This window comes from Astatotilapia calliptera, chromosome 5 (assembly GCF_900246225.1).
Source record: "Astatotilapia calliptera chromosome 5, fAstCal1.2, whole genome shotgun sequence".
NCBI lineage: Eukaryota > Metazoa > Chordata > Actinopteri > Cichliformes > Cichlidae > Astatotilapia > Astatotilapia calliptera.
In genome coordinates this window covers 5,594,161-5,618,176 of record NC_039306.1, presented here as the reverse complement: position 1 = coordinate 5,618,176, position 24,016 = coordinate 5,594,161, and the positions used below count along the sequence as shown (strand labels likewise).

Below are 24,016 nucleotides of genomic sequence, written 5' to 3'. Positions count from 1 at the left end.
CTCCCTCCTGCTGTCTTTCTGAATCTGGTTGTTCCTGACGCCCGATTTACGCTTCGACCACAAATACCAGTGGCCAGGTAATGCTGATTTGTAGTGACGTCAGGAACAGGGGAATAGCCGTGTTAATCAGCAGTCTTTTTTCCCGTGACACTAACTTGTCTCATTTTGCTCTAAAGGTCAGGCACACAGTAGTGGAACTAGCTGTGGTTCAATTTGGTATTTTGTTTTCCGCCAGTATTGTAATGCTTTTTTTCTCATGTCCGCTGGGCTGGAAATGGAGTGTCAGAGAAGATTGGGTTTTAATGTAACTATAGCGACTTAACTTAAGCTCATATAGCTCTAGATACAATTTGAAAATATTATTAGCAATCCAATAATTCCTGTCTTCCTTCTTCTTTGTTTCTAGAACAGAGGAGTTATTGCAGCCCACAGACAATGTCACATTAATTGGCACTTTAATAAAGGTCAGCCCGGTATAATACAACAATGTAATGATAGTTTGAATCCAAAGTTCATTTCACATTTTGGACTGTTAGCCTTAAAATGTTATTTTACAGAGCAGAGTCAATACAACAAAAATAATACCATCACTTTAAAACATCTCTTTTAAATCTTTATTTGAATTATTTGACTCAGTTCAAGCGCACATTTTATTCCATGTCCTGCACCTGAGTTTAGTCTTCAGATTTGGTAAAGTGCTGTCTTGTGATCTGGGATGATGTACTGCTAATAAATTTGGCAAACGGATCAAAAATCCCAACAAAGACAAGATAAAGTTCAGAAATATATATACAGAACCAGAGCAACCGGTCATGCTTGTTAAACAGAGGTTGTTAGTTAATGACATTAGTAAATTTGAATTATTCAAAGTGTTCACTTCAGTTTCCATATTGCTGTTTCATTTCAGTTCCCTTCTGCTTGCCACGTGCAACCGGGCAGTACACATCTCTCTTAAATTTACTGTCACTACTGCCCACACACATCTACCAAAATCAAAGAATTCCATATTTTGCATAAGCTATTAACAAAAAATGGTGTAGAACCCCTGAAAACTAAAGAACTGTGGCTGTTTTTAAATCACATCAAGCAAATCTGAATATTAAAACCACATTTCTATATTCAAGGGCTGATTTTCTCTTCCTTTCTTTTACCACGGAGACTGAACATGCAAGTATTGTGTGCACCAGCTGAGAGTGCCTCTTTCTCTATCTGTGTCACTTTGTTTCATGTTTTATAATTATATACTGCAAGGTCAATCTAAAGCACAAAGCTCTCTAAAATTAGCTTGTTTGTGAGTCATCTTTGAAACCATCCCATAAAGGTTGCATGATTCTCAAAGGATGTAGCTGCAATCAAGGCCTGTTGGCTATGGTGGAGGACTTAAACCACAGAGACCCAAGTGCTGTCTTGTTCTTTCACATGCTTTCAGTCAAACCTCACCAGGTTGTGTTTTCAGTGAAATGGTGATTTGTAATGAAGGTTTATTAGTCAGAGACCTAATATAACCATCATCCTTTGGTACTTTTTTATGTCTACTAAATCATACATAAACACAAATAAATATCCCTTTTAACATGGCATCCCTCTTTGCATGGCATTATTATTGTATCACACGGCTGGTGGTCTTGACTAAAATATCTTCACAACTATTCAGTGGTTTGCTTTGACATTTATACGCATGCTTGGTCTTGCAGGCGATGACTTTTAATGCCTTTTGCTCTGACTTTTTGTCTTATGCCACAATGACATTTGTGGTTTTGAGTATCATTACAGAGTAACAAGACCGTTGGACTGATTACCATGAAATTTCATGTGTATCCCTTAAAGTCAAATTGCAATCAAAATATGACGATTCCTTAATTATTAACATTTGGCAATTATTGCAGCAAAAATGTAAATTCTCCATTGTTTTGGTTAAAAGACATGCAATACGTTACTAGCATAACTGGGCTGCGTTTCTGTACTAACATGGCTGACTACCACCCAAGCATGCTAGCAATGCACATTGCACTGCACGTCTTAGCATTTAGCATGGAGTACTACACACTAACCACCATTGGTCTATATTTTTCTGATTTTTATGGTTGCTTATTTCTTTTACCCGTATGTAGCTTACAGAAACATTACTAAGTTCAGCAAAGTGTAACCACTATTGTGATATGATTCATATTTAAATCTGGTAAGCAATCTTGCTGGATTTGTATGGTGTTATCAAAATGGTTTCAAAATGACTCATAAAAGTCTCACCTGTTTCTTTTTCCATCAACATTACAGTTGTGTGTAACGTCTACAGACTCATCACAAAGGTCTCTTTTTAAATTTTGCTATCAGAATGTTTTACATTAACACAGTGACCAATAACACAGCATAATTCAATATGGGTAAAAATGTATGTATTATGTTTTGCTTTTGATTTGTGTATTTCTGCTTTGCTTTGTTTGTATTGTAATCATGGACTGCAGCTTTCATTACTGGCCCATATCTACTTTCTCAACACTGACAAATCTCCTTTTGACAGAAAATACTGGAAACAAAAGAAAGAATGTCAACACTTTTCTAGCAACTTACGATGATACAGTATCAGACATGTATTTTCACGATACAAACACAAGCAACCTTGTTAATATGAATAAGGCTCTGTTTGTGCAGCTTTAATCTTTGGTGCAAAACCGTGCTATTACTTTGCTTGCTTGTTTGTTTTTCATAATGTAGCACATGTTTCTTCAGATATTTTACAGTATTTACTCTCAATTGCTGCAGTTTTATCTGTGCACCTTGCCTTTGATTTTGCTAAAAATGAACACCCTGACTGCATAAATGTAGTCGCTATGTATTATTCATTTCTGCCTCTTCCATTTGAACTTACAGTTGGCCAGAGTTGTAAGCTATACGCTGGATGAGAACATGCTGCACTCATGCTGTTACTGCATGCTTTATGTTTTCATTTCCATGCAGTTTGCGCTTTATGTTTTGTAGGCTTTATTTGACTTTGAAGCAAACAATTAAAACTTCACAACACAGATTAATTGGATTCCTTTGTATTAAAAAGAGCGAGCCGTAACATATACTAAACATAAAAAAGGATTAAAAAGGATCATTCTACTAAAAAGAGGCCACATCAGGCTACTCAAAAGCCCTACAGTACATGGCATGCATCTTCCCTGCTGCAGCTTGATTGGTAGGTATTCACTTGCCCTCATATATTTACAAAGTAACATTGTGAAATGCAGCTCAGTGGCCTCCAAGCCTGTCATGGAGGAAGTCATTTTTCTGCGGCACCATTGCCTTCAGATGTGGTCAAACTGCATGGTCTCCTGATGCAAAAAAAAGAACAGACATTTTCAGAAAATGAAGTGTTTTGAGAGAAATGAGTGAGGGAGGGAGAGTCCCTTAATGGAGACAAGTAATGTAAACTCACAGAGAGAAAGCAGAGTGGGAGACAAGAACCAGTTTCACAAAGTTTGAAGTTTCCATCAGGAGGGACCACCAAATGCAGACTTGACAGACGATCAGTCAAAGAGCTTGTACATTTACAGCGCATGACAGTATGCAAAGGCTTTTTTTTTTTACTCACTCTATCACTCATATACCCGATATGTCTTCATTTGTTTTAACAGCAAGCTTCATGAACAATCTGATCGAGAGAATGCCAGGTATTTTTAAGTCCTAAAGAGCAGCCTCTTAACTAATAATGAGAGTGAGAAATGCAGTGCATTTAAGTGAAAACCTCAATTAATTATGTATGATTAGAAGACTCTTAAAAGCTTTGGGCAGAGAAAAGAAAGAAAGTACATAAACAGAACACGAAGTCCAGAATGGCTGGATGGATACCAGATGTGAAATTGTAAATGAACCTTAAGTATACAGGTGACTGCAGAATGATGAGAGATATTGCTTCTGCGTGGCTGGACACTGAACTGTGCACAGGTTATGCTACCTCAGTACCAAGGTAGTAAGGACACAAAAACTGGATCGCAATTTTTGAGTCAGTGTTTGTGTTTTATATTTCGAGTTTACTATACAAGTTGTTTTTCCCTAAAATCAATATTTTATTTGAGCATTTCAAATTAATTACTTTGTGCATTTTTGTGACAATTCTGAAATGATCCTTGTTCTGATAACGCAACTACATGTAAGACATGACATTATACATATTCTCCTGTTGATATCTATTAAAAGTGCATCAGTGTAACTGCACTGTTTTATGCTGTCTTGGAGGCTACATGCATGTCTAATCAGCGAATGACTCACTGAGACGAGGTCATTTGGAAATATCATTTCATCTGAAAATACATTCAGACATGTAGGTCATACTATACACTCCAGATAACTTCTGCAAGCCTGTCTTGCTCCTCTTTCCTTCCTCTTAGTCTCTTTTTCATTTCCCCCTCTATTTCTCCCTGTCAGCAGCATCATGCATGTTTTCACCTCTAAAGTGATTGTACCTGATTTATATGACAGGCCTTTAACCCTGCGTGTTCTTGTCCATCAGCATCAGGCAGAAAAACACCCAAGGGCATGTGTGAGTAGGACCAAATCTGGTTCTCTGCCATTCAGTACCTGTAACCTCCAACTAGAATGAACTCCAACAAATCACATTTATTCCCGCCCGGTTAGGAGATGTGAATCAATCACACAAGGTGGGAAGTGGTGCTGAAAGTATGTATCCAAAAATATATTTCTTTCTTGTGTCAATAATCTCTTTGAGTTATGCATTTTTGTCCGTATGCATTTTGGTTATGTAAATGAATAGGATACTAACTGACAGTGACTGTCAGCATTTGAATCCAACTCTTCACCAGAAATAAGGAGCGCAAAAATGGTTGGAAACTAATTTACAGAATCTATTAGGTGAAAGAGTTGAAAGAGAACACCTTCATGCAGGACGACATGAATTTCTAAAACATTGTAGTGAAACCAGAGACTGAAAGGAGCCCAGCAAAACGGAACATTGTCTCCACCTGCAGTACAATGATGGAAACAAAAGTCAATGGGTTGGTGGTGTAATAGCCCCACTTGCTGACCACGAATAGGAACAGACAGTATGGGCAGGGAAATTAACTGGGAAATGATTGCCTGCAGTTTTGCTACATTTAATGGCCAAGATAATTATCGTCAGCAAATATTCATAACAGCTTAAGCACCGTATCTACCAAGAAAGTGGTTTATTAAGGTCTACAGGAGTTTTATTAACAAAATAACTGCTAAGCATATTTCCATAAAATAATATTTAATGGCCTCATTATTAGTTAGCAAAAGAAATCATCATTACCCATTGCTCATAGCCCATTGCTTTTACAATCTGAGTAAAATAAACAAATACTTATGTAAATGTTTGTTAGCTAAAGCTCTAGTAGTTATGTAATGTATCCTTTTTGTTTAACCATAGTTTTACCTCCGGTAAGGAAGCTGGCTTAGTTTGTGTGTGTGTCATTCTCTCTGTAACTATAAAGCCTTATAACTATGATTTTTTTGGAAGTGTGGTGTGCATTGCCCACATACAGAACTCATAAGCTGTATTAACATTTGACCTCTGACCTTCCCTTCAAGATTAATTGATTGATCTGAAAGTGATAAAACTATGTTTCTTACTGCTATTGACTGTATTGACCACATAGGTAATGATATTTGGAGATTCTAAATATTGCATTACTAATCACATTGCTTTCTGTGCATAGTTAGTTAAAAATATACTGTAGTAGCTTTTGCAATCAGAATTACGATTATGAGAATTGCGAGTGCATTCAGATCATAATTCTGTTTGCTAACGCTGCCAGACAAGACAAGATAAAAAAAATTTTTTTTCAAAAGCTGAAAATATTTGTATCCAGTTATTTACAAATCAATACCACCTGCTCCTACATAATGTTTGTGTAATCAAAGTACACATATGTCATGCTACCCTTATCTGATTTTTACTGCACTATAGACTTCTTCGAGTACGTTTAAAAAGAACAAAAAAAATTTTTTTAATGAATATATACAAAATACAACACTTTTCTCTAACAGTTAAATACTGGCCAGAGTGAGCTGAGGTGAGTTTTGCGCTCTTGAAGTGCTTATTAATAGTTTCAGTATTTTGGTATTTAAAATATAAAGCTGTTTATAGTAAGTATTAATAAATTCAGTCGCAAGACGTTTGTATGCAAAGTATACGTTCTAATAGTGATAATAGTTTCTTTGGTTTAGATGAGGAGTAAATAGCGTGTATATGTGTGGAAAAAAATACATACACGTTTTTCTGTAGCCTCGGGAAACATTTTTCTTGCAACGATTTCGAAGTAGAAGTCTTGGTGCTCCGTAGTCACGTGACTCCTCTGTTTACAGACATCCGGAGAAACATGGAGGACAGCACTGGCAGTAATCCCCAGTCTCCCGGATTCACAGAGAAACTGAAGTCTTGGCTCTCTTGGTCATGGACTTATGTGTGCTTCCTTTGGTTCGGGATGGTGCTGATAATGATATACGTCCTGTGGAGTCCGCTGAAACTTCAGGAAACTCTTACCTCAGGTGAATTAAGGCAGATTCTAGCTAGCTATTGTTAGCCTACGGGTGTATAGCTTTAGCGAAAGCTGTGGTTTGACAGCTCGCTGTCTGAGTTATCGAGACACGAACAGTGGCGACTGTCTGGTTAAAAGTAAAGCTTCTATTTAGATATTAATTGGCAGACACATTTTGCATTTTCTCCTACCGTAGATCACACTGAATGCAGTCGAAATTAAGTAGTTGATGATTTGTGTTACCAAGTTTGCTACTGTGAGCTAAATGTCACCTGGTAAAGACCATCGAAGTTGAATATTTTCAAGGTTTTTATTAAAACTACTGTTGGGCGTAAGTGTCTCCTTTATTTTCTTCTTTCAGCTTCAGTGTTTTTAAACACACTGACACCCAAATTTTACGTGGCTCTCACTGGAACCTCCTCTCTTATCTCTGGACTCATCCTTGTGAGTTAATTTCTTTATCACCATAAATTACGTTTTAACCGTAACACATTTTAATACATTCAGTTGTAACGTAGGTTTTGGTTTAGAGTGCATTATGCTATATGATGCAGATAGCAATAATTCTTTTCAGATGTTTTAAAAAATATATATATATAATTTTTCATTCCTTCTTATGTTCAGAAGGAACCAAAAAAAATCATCATAAACCCTTTAATTATTATTATTATTGTTTTTAGCTTTTTAAGTGTTTTAGCTCTTCATCACTCTCAATTTAAAGATTCATTTAGCACAAAATCAGCGACAAATACCAATACAAATGTTCAGGCTGTATAATGGCACATATTAATAAAAGCATATTAACCGTTTATGTTTTTATTACAGATATTTGAATGGTGGTATTTTCGTAAATATGGGACTTCGTTTATTGAACAAGTATCGGTGAGCCACCTGCGTCCTTTGCTTGGTGGAGTGGAAAGCAGCTCCACAACTGGTCTGTTCTCATCAGTTAATGGAGATGCAGAGCCTAGGCCCAGTGTTTCTGGTAAAAAAAAATATACATGATGCAGCCGATCATAGCATTATTATTCATATTTATGTAAACAGTAACAACAACCTCTGTTTGTAGAATGCAAGGTCTGGCGAAATCCTTTGAATCTTTTTAGAGGAGCTGAATATAACAGGTATGTGTTTGTTTAAGATTTTATTCAGATAATTATGTGGTTCAAACACATTTAAATTTCATAAAGGTTAAGTGTGTAAAATCTCACCACTTGATGTCAGTAGATTGCAGATTGCAGTCAGCTTAATTGATGGAGCAGTGGTGGAGGAGGAGAAAAATATACAAATATTAAATGGACATTTATAGTTTGAAAGAGCTATTTGTGATTTTTAGATCAAAAGAATGTTATAAGATATACTGCACTATCTTGATACTGGCCAATCTTTGGCTAAATATATGAAACTTATCAGGAACAATGGCAATGTCCATGTTAGCCACTGTATTCAAGACAAGGAGGCAACATGGCGGCTTTCACGAACCAGTGCCTGCTGCTATGTATATGAACATTATTTTTTTCTGTTAAATAACCTTTTAAAATGAGTAATTCATAATATCTGAATTTTTCTAAAGATTTGTAACGATTTAAACCTACTTTTTGTCTTTAGTGCAGAAGTATTATTTTTTTCATTTGATTCACTGAACCATAAAATGGAAGCTATTATTTTTACTCTGTGTACCACAGGTACACCTGGGTGACTGGGAAGGAACCCTTAACATATTATGATATGAACCTATCTGCTCAAGATCATCAGACCTTCTTCACAGGAGACACTCAGCAGTTAAGGCCAGAGGATGCTGGTGAGTTATACAAAGATGAGGCAAATTGCTCAAATCTATGCAATCAATGCATACATGCAATACATGCCAGAAATTCCTTTTTTTATGATGTGAAGCACTACGGGTTTGTATACCAGTACCATAAACTCACATCTATATTGCAGTAAGCCTAGATGATCATCTTCTTACAGTGATGCAGAAGGCCTGGAGAGAGAGAAATCCTCAAGCCAGGATCAGAGCAGCTTATCAGGCCATAGAGATAAACCACCAGTGAGTTCTACTCATACACAGTGAACCTCTCCATACATATTTCTAGACGCCTTGCACCTCAAGATGCTCAGTGTTAGGCTTCATTAAAGTGAGACTGTATTACAGTTATATTGCCATTACATTAATGAGAAAAAGAGGTTGAGGTTGGTGCTGCTGTTTAGAATCTTAGATTTAGAGAACTTAGAGTTTAGAGTACAAGTAAATTCAGACAGCTTTGTATGGTACTTGTAATAATTAAATAATCTTTGAAGAGTCTTTATTGTGCTGACTTTTGTTTAAATGCATTAATATATTTCAATGATAATGTTTATATACAGTATATTAGCGTCTTTAAGGGTGCTACCATTCTCAAGTTTTGTCTTTGTTATGACATCATCTCTTATTTTTTATTTGTGAGTAAATATAAATATTTTCTTGTGCACTATAAAAAACAGCTTGGATTGCTATTTATAAATACATTAATTTCTTGTGTATATTTGTGTAGATGTGCTGCAGCCTATGTGCTTCTAGCAGAGGAAGAAGCAACAACTATCACAGAAGCCGAACGCCTTTTTAAAAAAGCTCTAAGTATTGGTAAGGATGGTTTTTAATGCACTACAATAAAGTACTCTAGGGCATAGTAGTACAAAGAAAGCTCAGTAGATGAAGAGTAACTCAACACTGTATATTTATCCTGCTTGTGCTGCATGCCCTTACCCACATTGTGCAGTTTAGTACTTCAGTGTGGACCTCTCAATATGCCACAGATAGATATAATACAGCAAAGTGTATTATTTGTTTTACACTCCCTCTCATGATGGAAGAATTACAGCTCCAAGATAACATGAGTGCTCTACATTGGACCACAAAATGTAGCGTGATATTCATATACAATACAGTTTTAATTTGTTTTGTTTTTTAAACTCATGGTTATTTTGCTTTGCAGTGAAATATTTTCTCTTTGCAATACAGCAGGAAAAGATATCAACCTACTAGTATATATTAAACGCAGATTGGCAATGTGTGCACGCAAGTTGGGGCGAATTAAAGAAGCAGTAAAAATGATGAGAGATGTGAGTATCACCTTTAAACATGTTTACTGCTTTATTGTTTTGTCACAGAAAGTATGTTACTAAGTCGACATGTTTACTGTACCTAAAACTGTGAACCTTAATATGTTTTATCTCTGTACAGTTAATGAAGGAGTTCCCATTGTTGGGAATGTTAAATATACACGAAAACCTCCTTGAGGCTCTTCTAGAGCTTCAGGCATATGCTGATGTGCAAGCAGTCCTTGCAAAATATGACGGTAAGACTAAACTCAACAAATATTTAATTACTTTTGAATATCAACATACCATGATTTTGCACAAAGTAGGTCAGTCATTTGAGTTGCATGCCCAGTCACATAAACACAACTTCTGCTTCTACTTTAGATATCAGTTTGCCAAAATCCGCTACTATATGCTATACATCTGCGCTGCTGAAAGCACGGGCTGTCTCAGATAAGTAAGTTATTTTTTCTGTTAGCTTCAGTTGTTGTATGTGATTGCCCTAACTTTGTCACGAATGTGAGATGTGATTTCTTAGGTTTTCACCAGAGGCAGCATCCAGGCGGGGGCTAAGCACAGCAGAGATGAATGCTGTGGAGGCCATACACAGAGCCGTTGAGTTCAATCCCCACGTGCCAAAGGTCAGTCATTTATCTGACAGCAAACATAGGTCTTCATCCTGAATGAAAACATACATTAGTGACCAGATGATCTTTAAACCAGGCTGTCAAACACAAAGCCCGGGGCCAGAATTGCCCCACCAGAGACTCCATTCCAACCCACTGGACGGCTTTGGAAAATCTGAAGGAGGGCATAGATTTTGCATTTTTAACTGTTTTGGGGTTTATTTGCATTTGTTTTACATTTCCGGCTTTTATTGGATAGTTTATACAGGACAGGAATTTGGGTAGAAAGAGAGGGGGAAGACACTCAGCAAAGGGTCGCAGGTACGACTCAAACCTGGGCCGCTGCCGTGCGGCATGTGGTCGCCTGCTCACCTCCTGAGATAAAGTGGTGCCCACTTTTCACTGTATTTTCATTGGTTTTACAGCTTTTCTACTGGTAAAGATCGCCACCCTAATTAGATAAACAATAACACCGAAAACAAAACATTTCTTGTATGTTTTTTTTTTTCTCAACTCTCTTTCACTATCTACTATGGAAATTTCTTTGGATCGGGTTGAGGGGGGTATGTTAAATATTGTAATTTTAGACATTTTTGGTGCTGATGGAGTTCTCTGTACTACAGCAACATTTCTTATCATATATAAAAACTGAGATGTACTGTTAAAATAATAATAAGCGTCTTTACACTGAGAAAACGTTTGTTTTTGAACAAACGGTCTTGTGTCATTGTAACACTGTCAGTTCACGCCCTTCATCCGTGTGCCACAAGTGGTTTGGTGGATTGTTTTTTTTTTTCTTCTTTTTTTATTGGATGGATAGTTCTGTTTATCCATCACGTTTTACTGGACACAACATCGTTTGGAATTGGAAGTATGAGTATTAAGTAAGAGGTGATGAAAGTCAAAAGTCACTCTAACCTCACAAAAAATGTTTTTTGGTCACTTTCTATTGCAAAATTTCACCATTGCCTTATGTAGATGAAAATGATGAAAAACTGGCATTTTAGAGGCAAAAGGTCAAAGGACAGCTTCACTGTGACACCTTAATATTCTGAAAAAACAGCTTTTTCAGCTAATGAACTAAAGAGGAAATTCTGACCAGATTTCACAATTGAATGGATACTCAGTTTGTGATACTAGTGTTTGTTGCCCAGATATTAAATTATTTCAGAGTCTTGAGTTCATATCTTACATGAGTCTGCACAGACATGGACGTAAACTGCAACTTTACCTGTAAGGGGAGGCATACAAACAAAAGGCAGAAATTTAGCTTGACGTTACTTTAAATATTACTGCCTCTATCTGGTCTAATCACGCAATACTCACATGGCTGCCATTCGTAAAGGTCCCATTCAGGGCAAACAGGAAAAGCAGACAGTAAAGTAAACAGTCAGTCAATCACAAGTGAGTTATTTTGACTGTAATAGGTGGTGCAAATACAGCAGCTTTCATTCCATTCGTTCTGTGCTGCTGGCTCACCAGGAGATGTCAGTAAAGGTTATTTTCTCACTGGTAGTGTCATCTCTAGATCGTGGATTTTATCCACATTTAAAATTCTTCTACAGTATGCCATTCACTTTGATTGTTATTATATTAATATTTATATATCTTTATTATTGTTGTAGTTATTATACAACGTATACAAATTTGATCAGCATATTTCATTTTCTTAAGTCAGAACACTATTTTTGGTATCAAGTCTATATTGTTTTTACCAGTGTTTTAGTGCACTGAATATTTTTTAACTTGGTGATCAGTTGGTCATATTATCACAGCTCTGTCTACAGCTGGACCAGGAGAATATGGGACTCTAGCTGCATATCTCTTTTCACATCAGTTCCCACAGGTTTAGATGTCACACGTCCATATGCGCACAGATTGATACACAACCAGATGCAGCAGAGTTTTGTCCCAGTTCAGCCTTTGTAGTGTGGTGTTATTTCATTTCACAGACTCCTATTCTGAGAGAGAGAAAGAGAAGCTGTGTGTTTGCATGCATGGAGGGGGAAACATCAGCCAGCACTTTGATCCAGCCTTTGATTTTAAAGTGAGGGCCCTCATCTTCAATATCTCTCCAACTGCTCCCTTCCCATTCTGCCCAGAGGCAGCCGTCCTCTTTCCTCTCATCACATACCCTCATCCTGTTTCTTATCCTCTCATGTTCCCTTATCCCCTCATCCCTTGTTTGAGCCAAACAGACAGTCTGAATGTCACACTGCCAACTTTGTCAAAATGACTTCTTTGAATTTAGGTGAATGGCTAAATGACATTATGAAATTTTAACACACCTTTCATGGAGGATTATTGGACAGCTCGTCTTTCAGCATTTGACTGTGGAATCTGGTGCATACTCAGTGCTCTCATAGCAGAGCACTGGGTATGGAAATGCAACAGTAGGGAAGGAGGGGGTGTTGCTTTGTGTTGTCTGGCATGTCTAAGAGATGAGTGCACCTGCGACTCCTTTGGCCTCTTTAAATGGGCGGGCTTGTTGTCACCAAAAGCAGATTTGGTGCATGAGGCTTAAAAAAAAAAGAACATCTGAGTTTAGTTTCCTCAGCTGTAGGACTACTGTTGCTTTGGCAAAGTTTCTAATACAAGAACTATACAGGCCAGATCACACCATCGTGTTTCCATCAGCTGATGAAAATTTCTGAACTGTTTCAAAGACAAAGTCTCAAAACAATCAACATCTGCCCATTTGAACTGAAAGTGGTTTTATGGTTATCAGAGTCATTTCTCTTTTTTTATAGTAATTGGTTTCAGTACAGATTTAATGTTTTTTTAATGATCTTTCCACATTACATCTAATGTTTTAGTCCTACCAAAGCATCTACACATTTCAGATAAACTTCAGACAACATTAAACGCACTAAAAAAAGAAGCAATAAACTAAAGCATGAGACCACAGAAGATGCATTATAGTTGGCTTGATAAGAGAAGGGGAGTATGTTTTTGTTACTGTAAAGACTCCAGAACAGATAGTATTGCATTCAACCGGTGCAAGCAGAGTAGAGGGGCTTTGGCTGTTGTGATCCAAAGTTTAGAGAAATCATTGAGCAAAAGAATAAGTAACCAATTTCTTCCTACATAAGAAAAAAAAAATCTAACAGCAACACCTGAGGTGAGCACAGGATACATCATAAGCCTCCAGCAGCTGAGTGATGTGTTAAACCTCAAGTAGTAGCAACAAACCAAACTAATTCATAGTTTACAGTCATGCTTGTGACTTTGTGAGGCTACAATTGATTAAGGGTGCTAGCCATAAATTCTTTTTTCCAGAGCACTGGAAAACAATTAATGGCAGTAGGTGAAGAATTAAGTAAGTATAGTATAACAACTTGTGCTTTGAGGACTTAAAATATATTTGTGTAGGTCTTGATATAGCATACTTTAGTATTTCTCACTGCAGCCAAAAGATCATCATCCTAGGTTGATAGATGAGATCACCACCATTGCAGTCCTTTGGATTTTCAAGCTACTTCTCAAAAACAAATATAATAAACATTGAACTACTGGCACTCCTCGAAGAAGTCAAAGTCCGCAGAATTTATTCTCTGTATAATGAGAAGATGTGCCAAACGTTATGATCATGCTTTCATTTCTGTCCAAACTGACTTTAGTCAGACTGTCGTTACCATCCGTACAGTCAAACAATAAAAACAGTGCAGTAGCCTGTGGTGTACACACACAGATTTGGAATACTGAAGGAGCATTGTTGGGCCAAGCATTAAGTGGCGAGTGTGTTATCAAGCATGCCAAGCAGATTATATATGAATATAATACCAGGCTACATCACATGAGTTCATTCAGACTGCTTAAAAGGCTATGCACACACAAAAATCTACATATACAGACACACACACACACTTCATTTGCACAGCTGGTTCAGTGCTCTCGCTCAGCCCCTTCTCCTCACCAGCTCTTCATCCATCTAATTTCCTCCTCTTCTCTTTTGCTCCCTTCTATTTTCTTCTCCTCCTCATCTTCTTGTCCTCTTCTATTTATCCTCCACTCATTTCTACATCTGCCTGTCCATTCCAGTTATCCTCTCTAGCAGCCAGTGGTTAAGAAACTGACAGTTTCCCAGATGCTTGGATAACTGATCAAATGTCCCTGCTTGCTAAATCTGCTTTACATTTATTTTTACTACCATTTTTGCTAACATGCATTCAATCTGAAGCGCTCAAAGCGACCCAGGCCTATTTACTTTGCTAGTTTACCCCACTTTAAATGGCAGTTTTTTATCTCACCCAATTCTCAATGACATTCTCTCCTCTAGATTGCCTGTCAAGGCTCAGAAAACCAGAGTTTTTTTCTTAGTGTATCACTGAAATTGGCTGTTTGGTTTGTAAATTGAGACGGAATAGGAGCATTTGAGTTTGTTCTGAATTAAGATGGACGAGGTTTCATCCAGATGACAAAAATGGGGTAGTTACAGGAATTGGACTGTGGCTTAAGTTTCGCCCACTTGGGGACAAATATAAGTTCCCTTACCTGTGGCACAAGATGAAGTAGCTAGTGTCAATGTTTGTTAAAATTATATATTTTACATATTTTAAAAAACAAAAATTATAAACAACTACAGGGTTGATGGCAATGTTGCCTCTGTGCTTCATTGTGTGCGGCAAAGTGCCGCAGATTAGAATCAAAAGGAAGCTTATGAGTTATGCTCTGAGCTTATGACTGCCCAGGGATGAAAGGAGAACACATGAAATTCAATCCCTTCATCAAAGAGGCGACAGGGAGTGCAGAGGAAGGCTGCAGAACAGGGAGGTGGGGGTGTGACTGAGGTGTCACCAGTTCTAATGCCATGGCATGCAAGGAAGGACAGCTGAGCAGCCAGCCACTCTAAATGGTTAGTCTTAAAACATAGAAACACCCAGACATATGTGTGCCATGTACTGTCCACTCATTATTAACAACAGAGATAAAAATGCATGCAAAAATATTCAGGTTTTACTAAAAAATATGTATAGATACAGTGGTGCTTGAAAGTTTGTGAATCCTTTAGAATTGTCCTAATTTCTGAATGAATATCGACCAAAATATCATCACATTTTCTCGGAATACCTAAAAATACTTGCGGTTAACCCAGTTAAAAAATTAGACAGAAATATTTACAAGGAACAGGATCGTTAAAAGTTTGTGAATCTTTACTATAGCAACATTACGAGGTACTGTGGGATGTTGGTGGTGTTTCTTACATGAACTGCTTGCTTTAGATCCTTCCATCACGATTATTAGTCAGGATTTTGACTTAACTCTTCTAAAACCCCACCTTTGTTCTTCTTTACTGTTCTTTTGTAGAAGAACATCTATGCTTATGTCATTGTATTGCTGCATGAGCTGCTTTTCCTTAAAAGTTCACCTTTAGGATTATTGATGCCACCTACACCTAAAGAAAATTGAATGCCTGTCCTCAATTAATACATTTTAAGTATAATATCCCTGTATATTTTATAGGGTTCTTAGTGTCTGATTTTTTTTATAAAATCAGCTGATGTTTTAAGTTCAAATATATTGAAATACAGGAAATAATAATAATCGAAAAAACAACCTGTTTTACTGAATGAACGACTTGGCTTTCTTGCTGATAAATGGTCTGAATTAAAGCTTGCTTCCATACTCACTAAGTTCTTTCTTCTATTTTATGCTATCCTTTGTTGTGTTGCATAAAATTAATGTGAATTATTATAGCAGTTAGGGAGGTTTTATAATCCACCACAATAAACCAGTGATAGGTTTTGTCTGTGGTGGTCGAGCTGGCTAGCTGCCTCTCCTCTGAGAGGGAATAGAGCATGGTGAAATGTTTGTGCTGAGAATAAAGGAAGGAAGAAGATGAAGACAGTCAAGTGCCTTGGCTGAACCGAGTAGAGCTGATGTAAGTAAGTCAGACAGGATAAGTGAGAAGGGCAAACAAGCACCTTCTGGTTGTCTCTTGGCTGCCGATTGCTGTTAGAGAAAATGTCAGGATGGATGGAGAAAAACTGCAAGACAGTACAGTCCACTAAAATCCTGTGAAATACAGATGATTACTTAAGTGTTGCTTTATGATGGTAACCTGCTTAATTGAGCCTTTATCCGTGAAGCTGAGAGGTATGAGAGATGAGAAGGACAGAGGTAACATAGGTGTAAATTTGCAAGTTTTTTGTACAGCTATGTATAGGTGTCTAAAAATAACATGTGATGAAAAATGTAAGAATCTACATGTCAACTGAGAAAGAGAGAAAATGATGTGCAGCTACAGGCAGTAGGAAAAATGGGTGACACAGGTAGCAGTTATAGGGCCTTGAACATATGTAAAGACAAATTGGAGAAAGACAATGATGAGCCTTGGTAGTAAGTGATTATGGGGATGGGGGTAGGGGACAGGGTCAGGGATGGTGAAGCTGCATGGTCTGACTGGCTAGATGGATGGATGGATGACTGAACCTGTGACCATGGAAGGGATTAGACAGGATTAGCTGTGGGGTAACCTTCCCAAAGTGTCAGTGTGAGATCCAAAGCACTGCAAAGCTGGCCGCTCGGGAATCCAGCCCAGGGGGCCCCAGCACTGCACTTGGATTTTGTTTAAAACAGACCCCTGCCACACTGGGCACCACAGACATGAAATGCATAGATTGTCACATTCATCGGCGTCAATAGGTATACATTAAGGACTTCTATGCTGACGGATATAGACCTTTAAAAACATTTATTGCCCCCCGCCCCCCCAGAAAAAGCTCTGCACAATATATTGATGTATGTACTCTAAAAGCTAGATTTCTTCTATTTCAGAGTGAGAGAGAGGAAGTTCTATAGGTTGTAACTCTGGGATTTGTCAGCTCAGTGAACCAACTGACTCACTGGGACAAACTTATGCAGTAGGCCAAGAGAATAGAAGCAAGTTGGGCATGTTACACATTCATGGAATGATGTTACTGTACTGTAACAATAACACACATACACTGACTCGCGTATATAGAGAGAGTGAGACCTTTGGAAAACTTTTCCCTTCCACCTTGAACAATTGCAAAATAAGGTTCTAGATAAATACCTCACATGTACAGAATATGATTACATTCCACAGGGAGTTAGCCTGGGGGATTTGCACAATAGAGCAAAAAGTACTCATTGAGAAATGACGAGAAAATATGAATGACAACATTGAAGCTGCATGAAGTTATTTGGGACCACAAGGAATCTTTTTTTTTAAAACCCAAACAGTCATCAGTGTTTGTGGGCACTGGATAAGATTTTATTTACTTTAATTTTCCTGGTTTCTGTTTCCAGTAGTTGTACTTTTGAGCAGACTTTGGTTGCATGTTGTTAATAGTCCATTTGTCCAAATGCAATCTCAGAACCATCAGCTTACATCTAAGGTGCGTCATAAATCTGCTGTGTCTGCTGTCATAGACATGTGTGCCGGCTGCATCGAAAGTCCCAAAATGTTGTCCAATGTCCACAGTGCCTTCCTCAGACAACACCCAGACTGTGATTCAGTAAACAGTTGTCTGCTGATTTGTCAAATTGTCATTCAATTTCAGGTCATTATCTTACCATCTATCAGAATAGAAATTGTTTTAACTGCTTTATTATTCTTGCTCTTATTCAAAAATATACTAAAAGAAGTCGGTAACTGAACAAATTCAGGATCTTTTTTTGCTCAGAATGGTCTTTTATGAGCGTGACTATGTACAGTTAGTTCCCATAGAAGAAAAAAAGTGTCAGTCTTACATTGTGGATCAGAAATCTATGCAATTTTTTGGCATTTAAAGCTATTTGAAAAACGCGTTTTCATTTGTTATGGCTGAGTAAATCCTAATGTAAAAAAAAAGGTGGAAATCTGAATCACTGACTAAACATAATGTGCAATGTGCTCGTTTGAGTTCATGTTGTTTGTGCAACTGATCACAGTATGACAATAAATTTAAACTAAACAGTACAGCTGAGTGAAGGATGAGAAATGAAGATATAAAGGTACCAAAAAGACCAGATACTGAACAGAAGTCCTGTATTTTTTCCACTTCCTATTTGTAGTACTTATTAGAGATGAAGAGCTTGATCCTGCCTCCAGAGCACATCTTGAAGAGGGGTGACAGTGAGGCAGTAGCATACGCTTTCTTCCATCTGCAGCACTGGAAGAGGGCAGAAGGAGCCTTAAACCTACTACACTGCACCTGGGAGGGCAGTATGTACCTTTCTTTTTATGGTTATTTTTTCAGATATAAATGTTTTAGGTTCTCATTTGCTTTCTTTCATGTTAGTAAGCTGTCACCCAACCTAGCCTGTACTTTGAAAACACTATACTAGAAAAGCTACTTCTCTTTTTGGTTTTGAACCTACAGCCTTGCAGGTGTAAAGCTTTACTAGTCAGCTGCCCTGTCTTTTTTTTTTTCTTTTTATCATTGTGTCATAAGTCATGTATTCACAGTACACCCACAAATACGCATTGCTATAAGTGGATGAGATCATCACAAGAAGAATATTATTGTTATATTTTATCTGGATGTCAGTATCTTGTATCCAACTTAAATGGTTTACCGAAAATTGCTCCGTATTTGTGTTTTAAATAGCTGCACTTAAGCATAGTTTGTGGTGTGTTACTCATCCAGATTTAATGTCCCGCTTTTCCCCTTCGACTGTATTCTGCAGCTTTCCGAATAATTCCCTACCCACTGGAGAAGGGTCACCTTTTTTACCCGTACCCAGGATGCACAGAAACAGCAGATAGGGAACTACTGCCCTGTAAGTACATTAAATCTACTCAAAACCTCGTCTCTTTAAAACAAAAGTTCATCTGCCCTGCTTGTGATACTGTTTCTCTTTTTGTCTCGATTTTCTCCAGCTTTCCACGAGGTGTCTGTGTACCCAAAGAAAGAGCTTCCCTTCTTCATCCTCTTCACAGCAGGCCTTTGCTCTTTCACTGCCATGCTGGCCATGCTCACACATCAGTTTCCTGAACTAATGGGTGTCTTTGCCAAAGCAGTAAGTGGTATTGCTTGACTTCCCAGTTTCATCTCAAACACGTTTGGTTTGAATTTATAGATTTCTTATCACTGAAATTTTTAATGTTATCATGAGTTTGACTCAGATTTCAGGGTTATTGGCTGACCAGTTTTAGCTTTGACCATTGGGTCTCATTTTTTAATGGGTGTTATTGGTAACCCGAACCTCTAAGTTCCTTTGGTAATTGCTGCCTTCTATCACTGTCAGCAACACTGGAGGCTCATGGGAGTCGAAGGCTTGTAAAGTCAGTGTTTATGATAACAAGTTATAGTCTAACTTTAGCTATCAGTGGGAAGAGCTGAAAAATACAAGTTTAAAGCCACAGCAAACATGCAGCCTTAAAGGTTAGAACGTATGGATGCTTGCACTGCTTCATTTTGTGTTTGTGTATTATAGAAGTGTTGTGTTATGTGTTTTAGCCAGTTTGGCAAACTTCTTACTTTGGCTAATCTTTTGTTTATGGTCAGCCTGTTTATTAGGGCCTTTTAGTCTTGAAGCGAGTCTCTGAGAACATCTAGTTCTGTTCCTTTTGTTATGGGAAAGATTGGGTGCAGATTGGACTTTTACAGCCAGTCCGGCTAGTCTGGTTTGTGTAATGTTCAGATGTTCAGATAGAGTGCATGAAAACCAATGAGGGAGGAACACAGAGGTACTCACTGCCTTCTGAGGAAAAACAGATTTCTATGAATCTGCTGCTCTTAAAAGCAGGAAAACGCGGCGGATTTTGGTGGTCGTGACAGTCCGCGTGTTTTTCTTACCTGTGGATCGCCCACTTTTACTAATTGGATTTTAAGTGTATCAAACACACTTTTAGCACGACCTCATATTGTAATATTTCAGAGGACATCTAACTATTATTATTAGCTAGCATTTAAATTGCATCATAACGTAATTCTTTGTGGCATAGATTCAACAAGGTGCCTGAAACATTCCTCAGAGATTGTGGTCCGTGATGAGATGATAAGATCTCACAGTTTTTGCAGATTTGTTGGCTGCACATTCGTGATCTGATTCTCAGCTACATCCCAAAGGTGCTCTACTGGACTGAGATCCGGTGACTGTGGAGGCTATTTTAGTACTGAGACCTCATTGTGATATTAAAGTTTGACATGATTTGAGGTTTGTGAAATAGCGCATTAAGCTGCTGGAAGCAGCCATCGGAAGATGGATAACCTGTGGTCATAAAGAGATGGACGTGGTCAGTGTACATTTAGTAGCCCTGGTTCGAATCCACCCTGAGCCATTTAATGCATACCTTCCCTCTGTTCTCTCTCCTCAGCTTTCTGTCTTCTCACTACTGTCCTATAACAATAAAGGTTCAAAGCTGCCACCAAAAAATATACTTAAAAGAGGTTATTATTTCTGCAGTCTTATCTCTATATTATAATAAATTCTGATTGTAGCTTTTTATTATCGTTTGCCTTTTGTTGTTATTGCTCAAATCATACTATCAAAGGTTATTAAGAATCTTTTATTTACTTTTTATGGGTAAGTCTGCAGCTTTTCCCAGCGGCAATAAATACTGTAGTTTATTTACTTTTTTCATTTTTTCACTTGAAGATGGTGAAGCTGTAAGAGTGACTGTTGTTGATACTGCTGTCCGAAAGTGTCTCTCATAAATCATGGATAATATAAAGTTTATAGAGAAACTGCTTAAATGTAGTGATGCATCTGTGATCTTTCCACGAATGCAGTTTGTAAAATGATCAATCTTGGATGATGCTGCTTTCTTGAGGAAATGTACAAATATGTTCCGCCTTTGACTCTGACTGCACCAAACTGTAAGCTGTGCTTTGCATTTGCAGCACTGAATGACTTCAGCTTGATTTATAGGGAGAAAAAAAAGCTAAGCAGTCAACTGTACATCCCAGCATATAAAAGTCAGGCTTGTGGAGAATTCTTATATAATTTTCTTTTCTTTTCTTTTTATGTTAGGTTGCCATTTTAAAAGGGGTGAGCTAGAGGACAGTAGTTTCTATTTACTTTATTTAAATCTGTGTACTTTTCTCACTGTGTGTAACAGCAGTACTTTGTAATCTTTTCTAAATGAATGTAACTCAAAGTATATATAAAAAAACACATAATACATTTTTTTTTAAAGTTTTGAAGTCCAATGTTAAATGGAATTCAAAAAGATATGTTATGAAGTAGTAATATTAATTTGAAATGGAAGAAATTTCACAAACCGTTGACCGGAAGTCAATTCTGCCTTTTCTTACTTTCAGTTCTTCAGCACACTCTTTGCACCCCTGGGTTTCTTCGCAGACAAGATGGAAAGCTTCATGCCGTCCAGTTTTTGGCACCAGCTGACTCGGATCTGACCCCGTCTAACACAGACACAATGCATACACACACACCAATATCACTCCAAACCCTTGAACAAAAAGTGTTTTCTCTCCTGTCTTCAGCATTAGTGCCCACTTGCTGCATTGTTACTGATTACCGTATGTTGGCTGAAGTTGTATCAACACAGTAATACTACTTCTAAGATGCTCTCCCACACTCTTCCAATAGTCAGTTTTTCCAAGAACACATTTGGTGAATACCATTTGCAACAGTTTCATAGGGTCATTCACTTTTGTTAGCATGGGGAAATCCAGCATTTTTCAATAATCCAGAATGCCTCGGTGAGAGGAGCTCCTGAGTAAATTCAGATTAAAAAAAAGAAAGATTAAAATTTGGTTTTGCCTGTGTATGGAAGAAAAAATGTGTACATAAAGGGTCTCCTGCCCATTTGCAAACAAAACATATTCTTTTTCTTTGTGTAATCAAAAAGATGCCATTTCAGTGGGCTATATTGACCCTCACATACATCTAGCAGGGCAGATTTAAACGTCTGAGGCCTCCTAAAACAGAGGCAGGATTTATAACCTCAGAGGGACTGCAGTGTATACAATGCCTGTGCAGTTCAACTATTGTCGCTAAGGCTGAATATCTCAGCACTACATCTCTGGGGTAACCACTGCATCATCAAAATGTAAATAGGATCATCAGCGGTCAGCAATCATACTTAAAATCACACAGCATAGGCAATTTAACATCTTCAATAACAAAAATTAAAATAATTCTAAATATGCTGTGTAAGGTCAACTTGGGGCAATAACCCTCACGATCTATCATTAGGCAAACATGTCAAGTTGGTCACTTCAACTGCCTGCTGATATGCATTTAGAGTGGGCAGAATTTCCTTTTCCTTATTTTACTAAAATTTTGATGACTGTCTGAATTGGTATAATTAAGCTAATGTTTTCTTCTGTGAAAGGTTGTTATTTTGTATTAAATTAAATATGCTCTATTAGAGCTAAACATTGAAAGATCTTATTGAAACATAACAACAGGAAACAAATGTACCTGTTTTTAATTCATAGAAAACGTATACAGGTAATATAGAAAGTTTTAAAAACCACAAATTTGCTTAAATAATTTTCTTAAATCTCAGGTATCAGTTTTTTCTCAGATATCCTGACATCACGGTGACAGCTTTCCACCTTACGTGAAAGAAAATGTTATAATAATTTTAAAAAGTGCCTTTTAGATCATTACATAGCTAAACTACTGTGTAGTGATTAAAAGCCTGTTTGGTATTTATTACACCTGCAGTATGATAGACTCAGTTTGGGAAAAAAATGCTTAAAGGGTCATTTTTATAGAAATGTTATATGGAATCAGTATAACAATGAAAAACAAAAGCAAAAAAAGGGCATGCTGGTTATTATGCAAGGGAACACACAAACACATCATTCAGACCTACTCCAAACTCTGACTACTTAGACTGCATTCTGTGTTTTACCTTGATCTTAAGTATTTGTCTATTTAAATGTGTGACACACAAAGGATCTTTAGTGTGCAGCTGAAATTTAACAGTATGCTGAAGACAGGAGGATCTGTGAACAACTGTAACTACGCGTGGATGAGTTTGAAAGCAAAACAAAATAAATTAGTCTTTCATTGACCTTTCTGTGCTTTTGTCATATTTCTGATTTGAGTTTGTTGCAAAAGGCCCCAGATTTACCCTGTTCAAGGCAAAGTCGGTGTTTTCTATAAGCAAGCTTTATTTTTTGATGATTTGTTGAAAACGGCTTACAGAGGCACGGCCAATGGCTTAGCTGATCAAATGAGACATAAATGCGGTCCTTTGCACAGCTGATGTCATTTTCCTCCATCTTTTTAAATCTCTAGTGTCTTATTGAAAGACACTTACTCTGGCATCCAGCTACTGCTATATTTAGCCAAGAGCCATTTTGCGCAGCATTATGATTATACTACTCTGCCACCATCAGCAGATGCTTTAATGTGGCATGTTCCTGCTGAACCTTTGATGCCATAATCATACTCCATACACTCGCGCTTAAGTGGTTTGCAGCAGTAATGAATAAGTCTGTTGAGGACTGTTGACTGGACCTCAAGTGTTTGCTCAGAGTGCCAGAGTGTGGTTTCATGCTGCATGTCGAAACTTGAATTGCTCACGGACCTTCGTGGCAGAGCCATTCAAGGTCAAGATGACAGGAAAAATATGTAAGAAAGAAAAAAGGAAAATGCATTTGTGTTGAAACATTTACATTTATGACCACAGTCGGTACGGTTAGTACAAAATTAAAAACTTGAATGAGGGGGGTAAATCCATGTGGAAAACTGTTTAATGAATACATTTATGGTGGTGATGCATGACCTTAGTGCATACCTTAAACAGTTGACCCACTAAATAAGAGTTTTTAATACCCCACTATCAATCTAGTAAGGTCACCGGCATGATAAATGAACAAACTCTTGTGGAGTGGGATCTGTGCCAAGTCCAAGCATGTCCCTGAAGGCTGCATACAG

General features: G+C 37.6%; 1 protein-coding gene across 2 annotated transcripts; it reads left to right on the top strand.

The window, feature by feature from the left end:
• The first annotated feature begins 6,313 nt into the window (after positions 1 to 6,313).
• Positions 6,314 to 23,147, top strand: st7l (suppression of tumorigenicity 7 like). 2 transcript variants are annotated; one of them, XM_026166862.1, is made up of 15 exons: positions 6,314 to 6,510; positions 6,862 to 6,944; positions 7,326 to 7,485; positions 7,570 to 7,624; positions 8,186 to 8,301; positions 8,472 to 8,550; positions 9,035 to 9,123; positions 9,502 to 9,602; positions 9,724 to 9,838; positions 9,966 to 10,038; positions 10,120 to 10,222; positions 18,227 to 18,377; positions 18,842 to 18,934; positions 19,035 to 19,174; positions 21,421 to 23,147. In XM_026166862.1, exons 1-15 carry the CDS (start codon positions 6,342 to 6,344, stop codon positions 21,514 to 21,516), a joined length of 1,623 nt encoding a protein of 540 aa, XP_026022647.1. In that variant the 5' UTR covers positions 6,314 to 6,341; the 3' UTR covers positions 21,517 to 23,147. The 2 variants fall into 2 exon arrangements, with proteins under 2 accessions (XP_026022647.1, XP_026022646.1); XM_026166861.1 differs by having other exon boundaries at positions 8,445 to 8,550.
• The last annotated feature ends 869 nt before the right edge of the window (positions 23,148 to 24,016 follow it).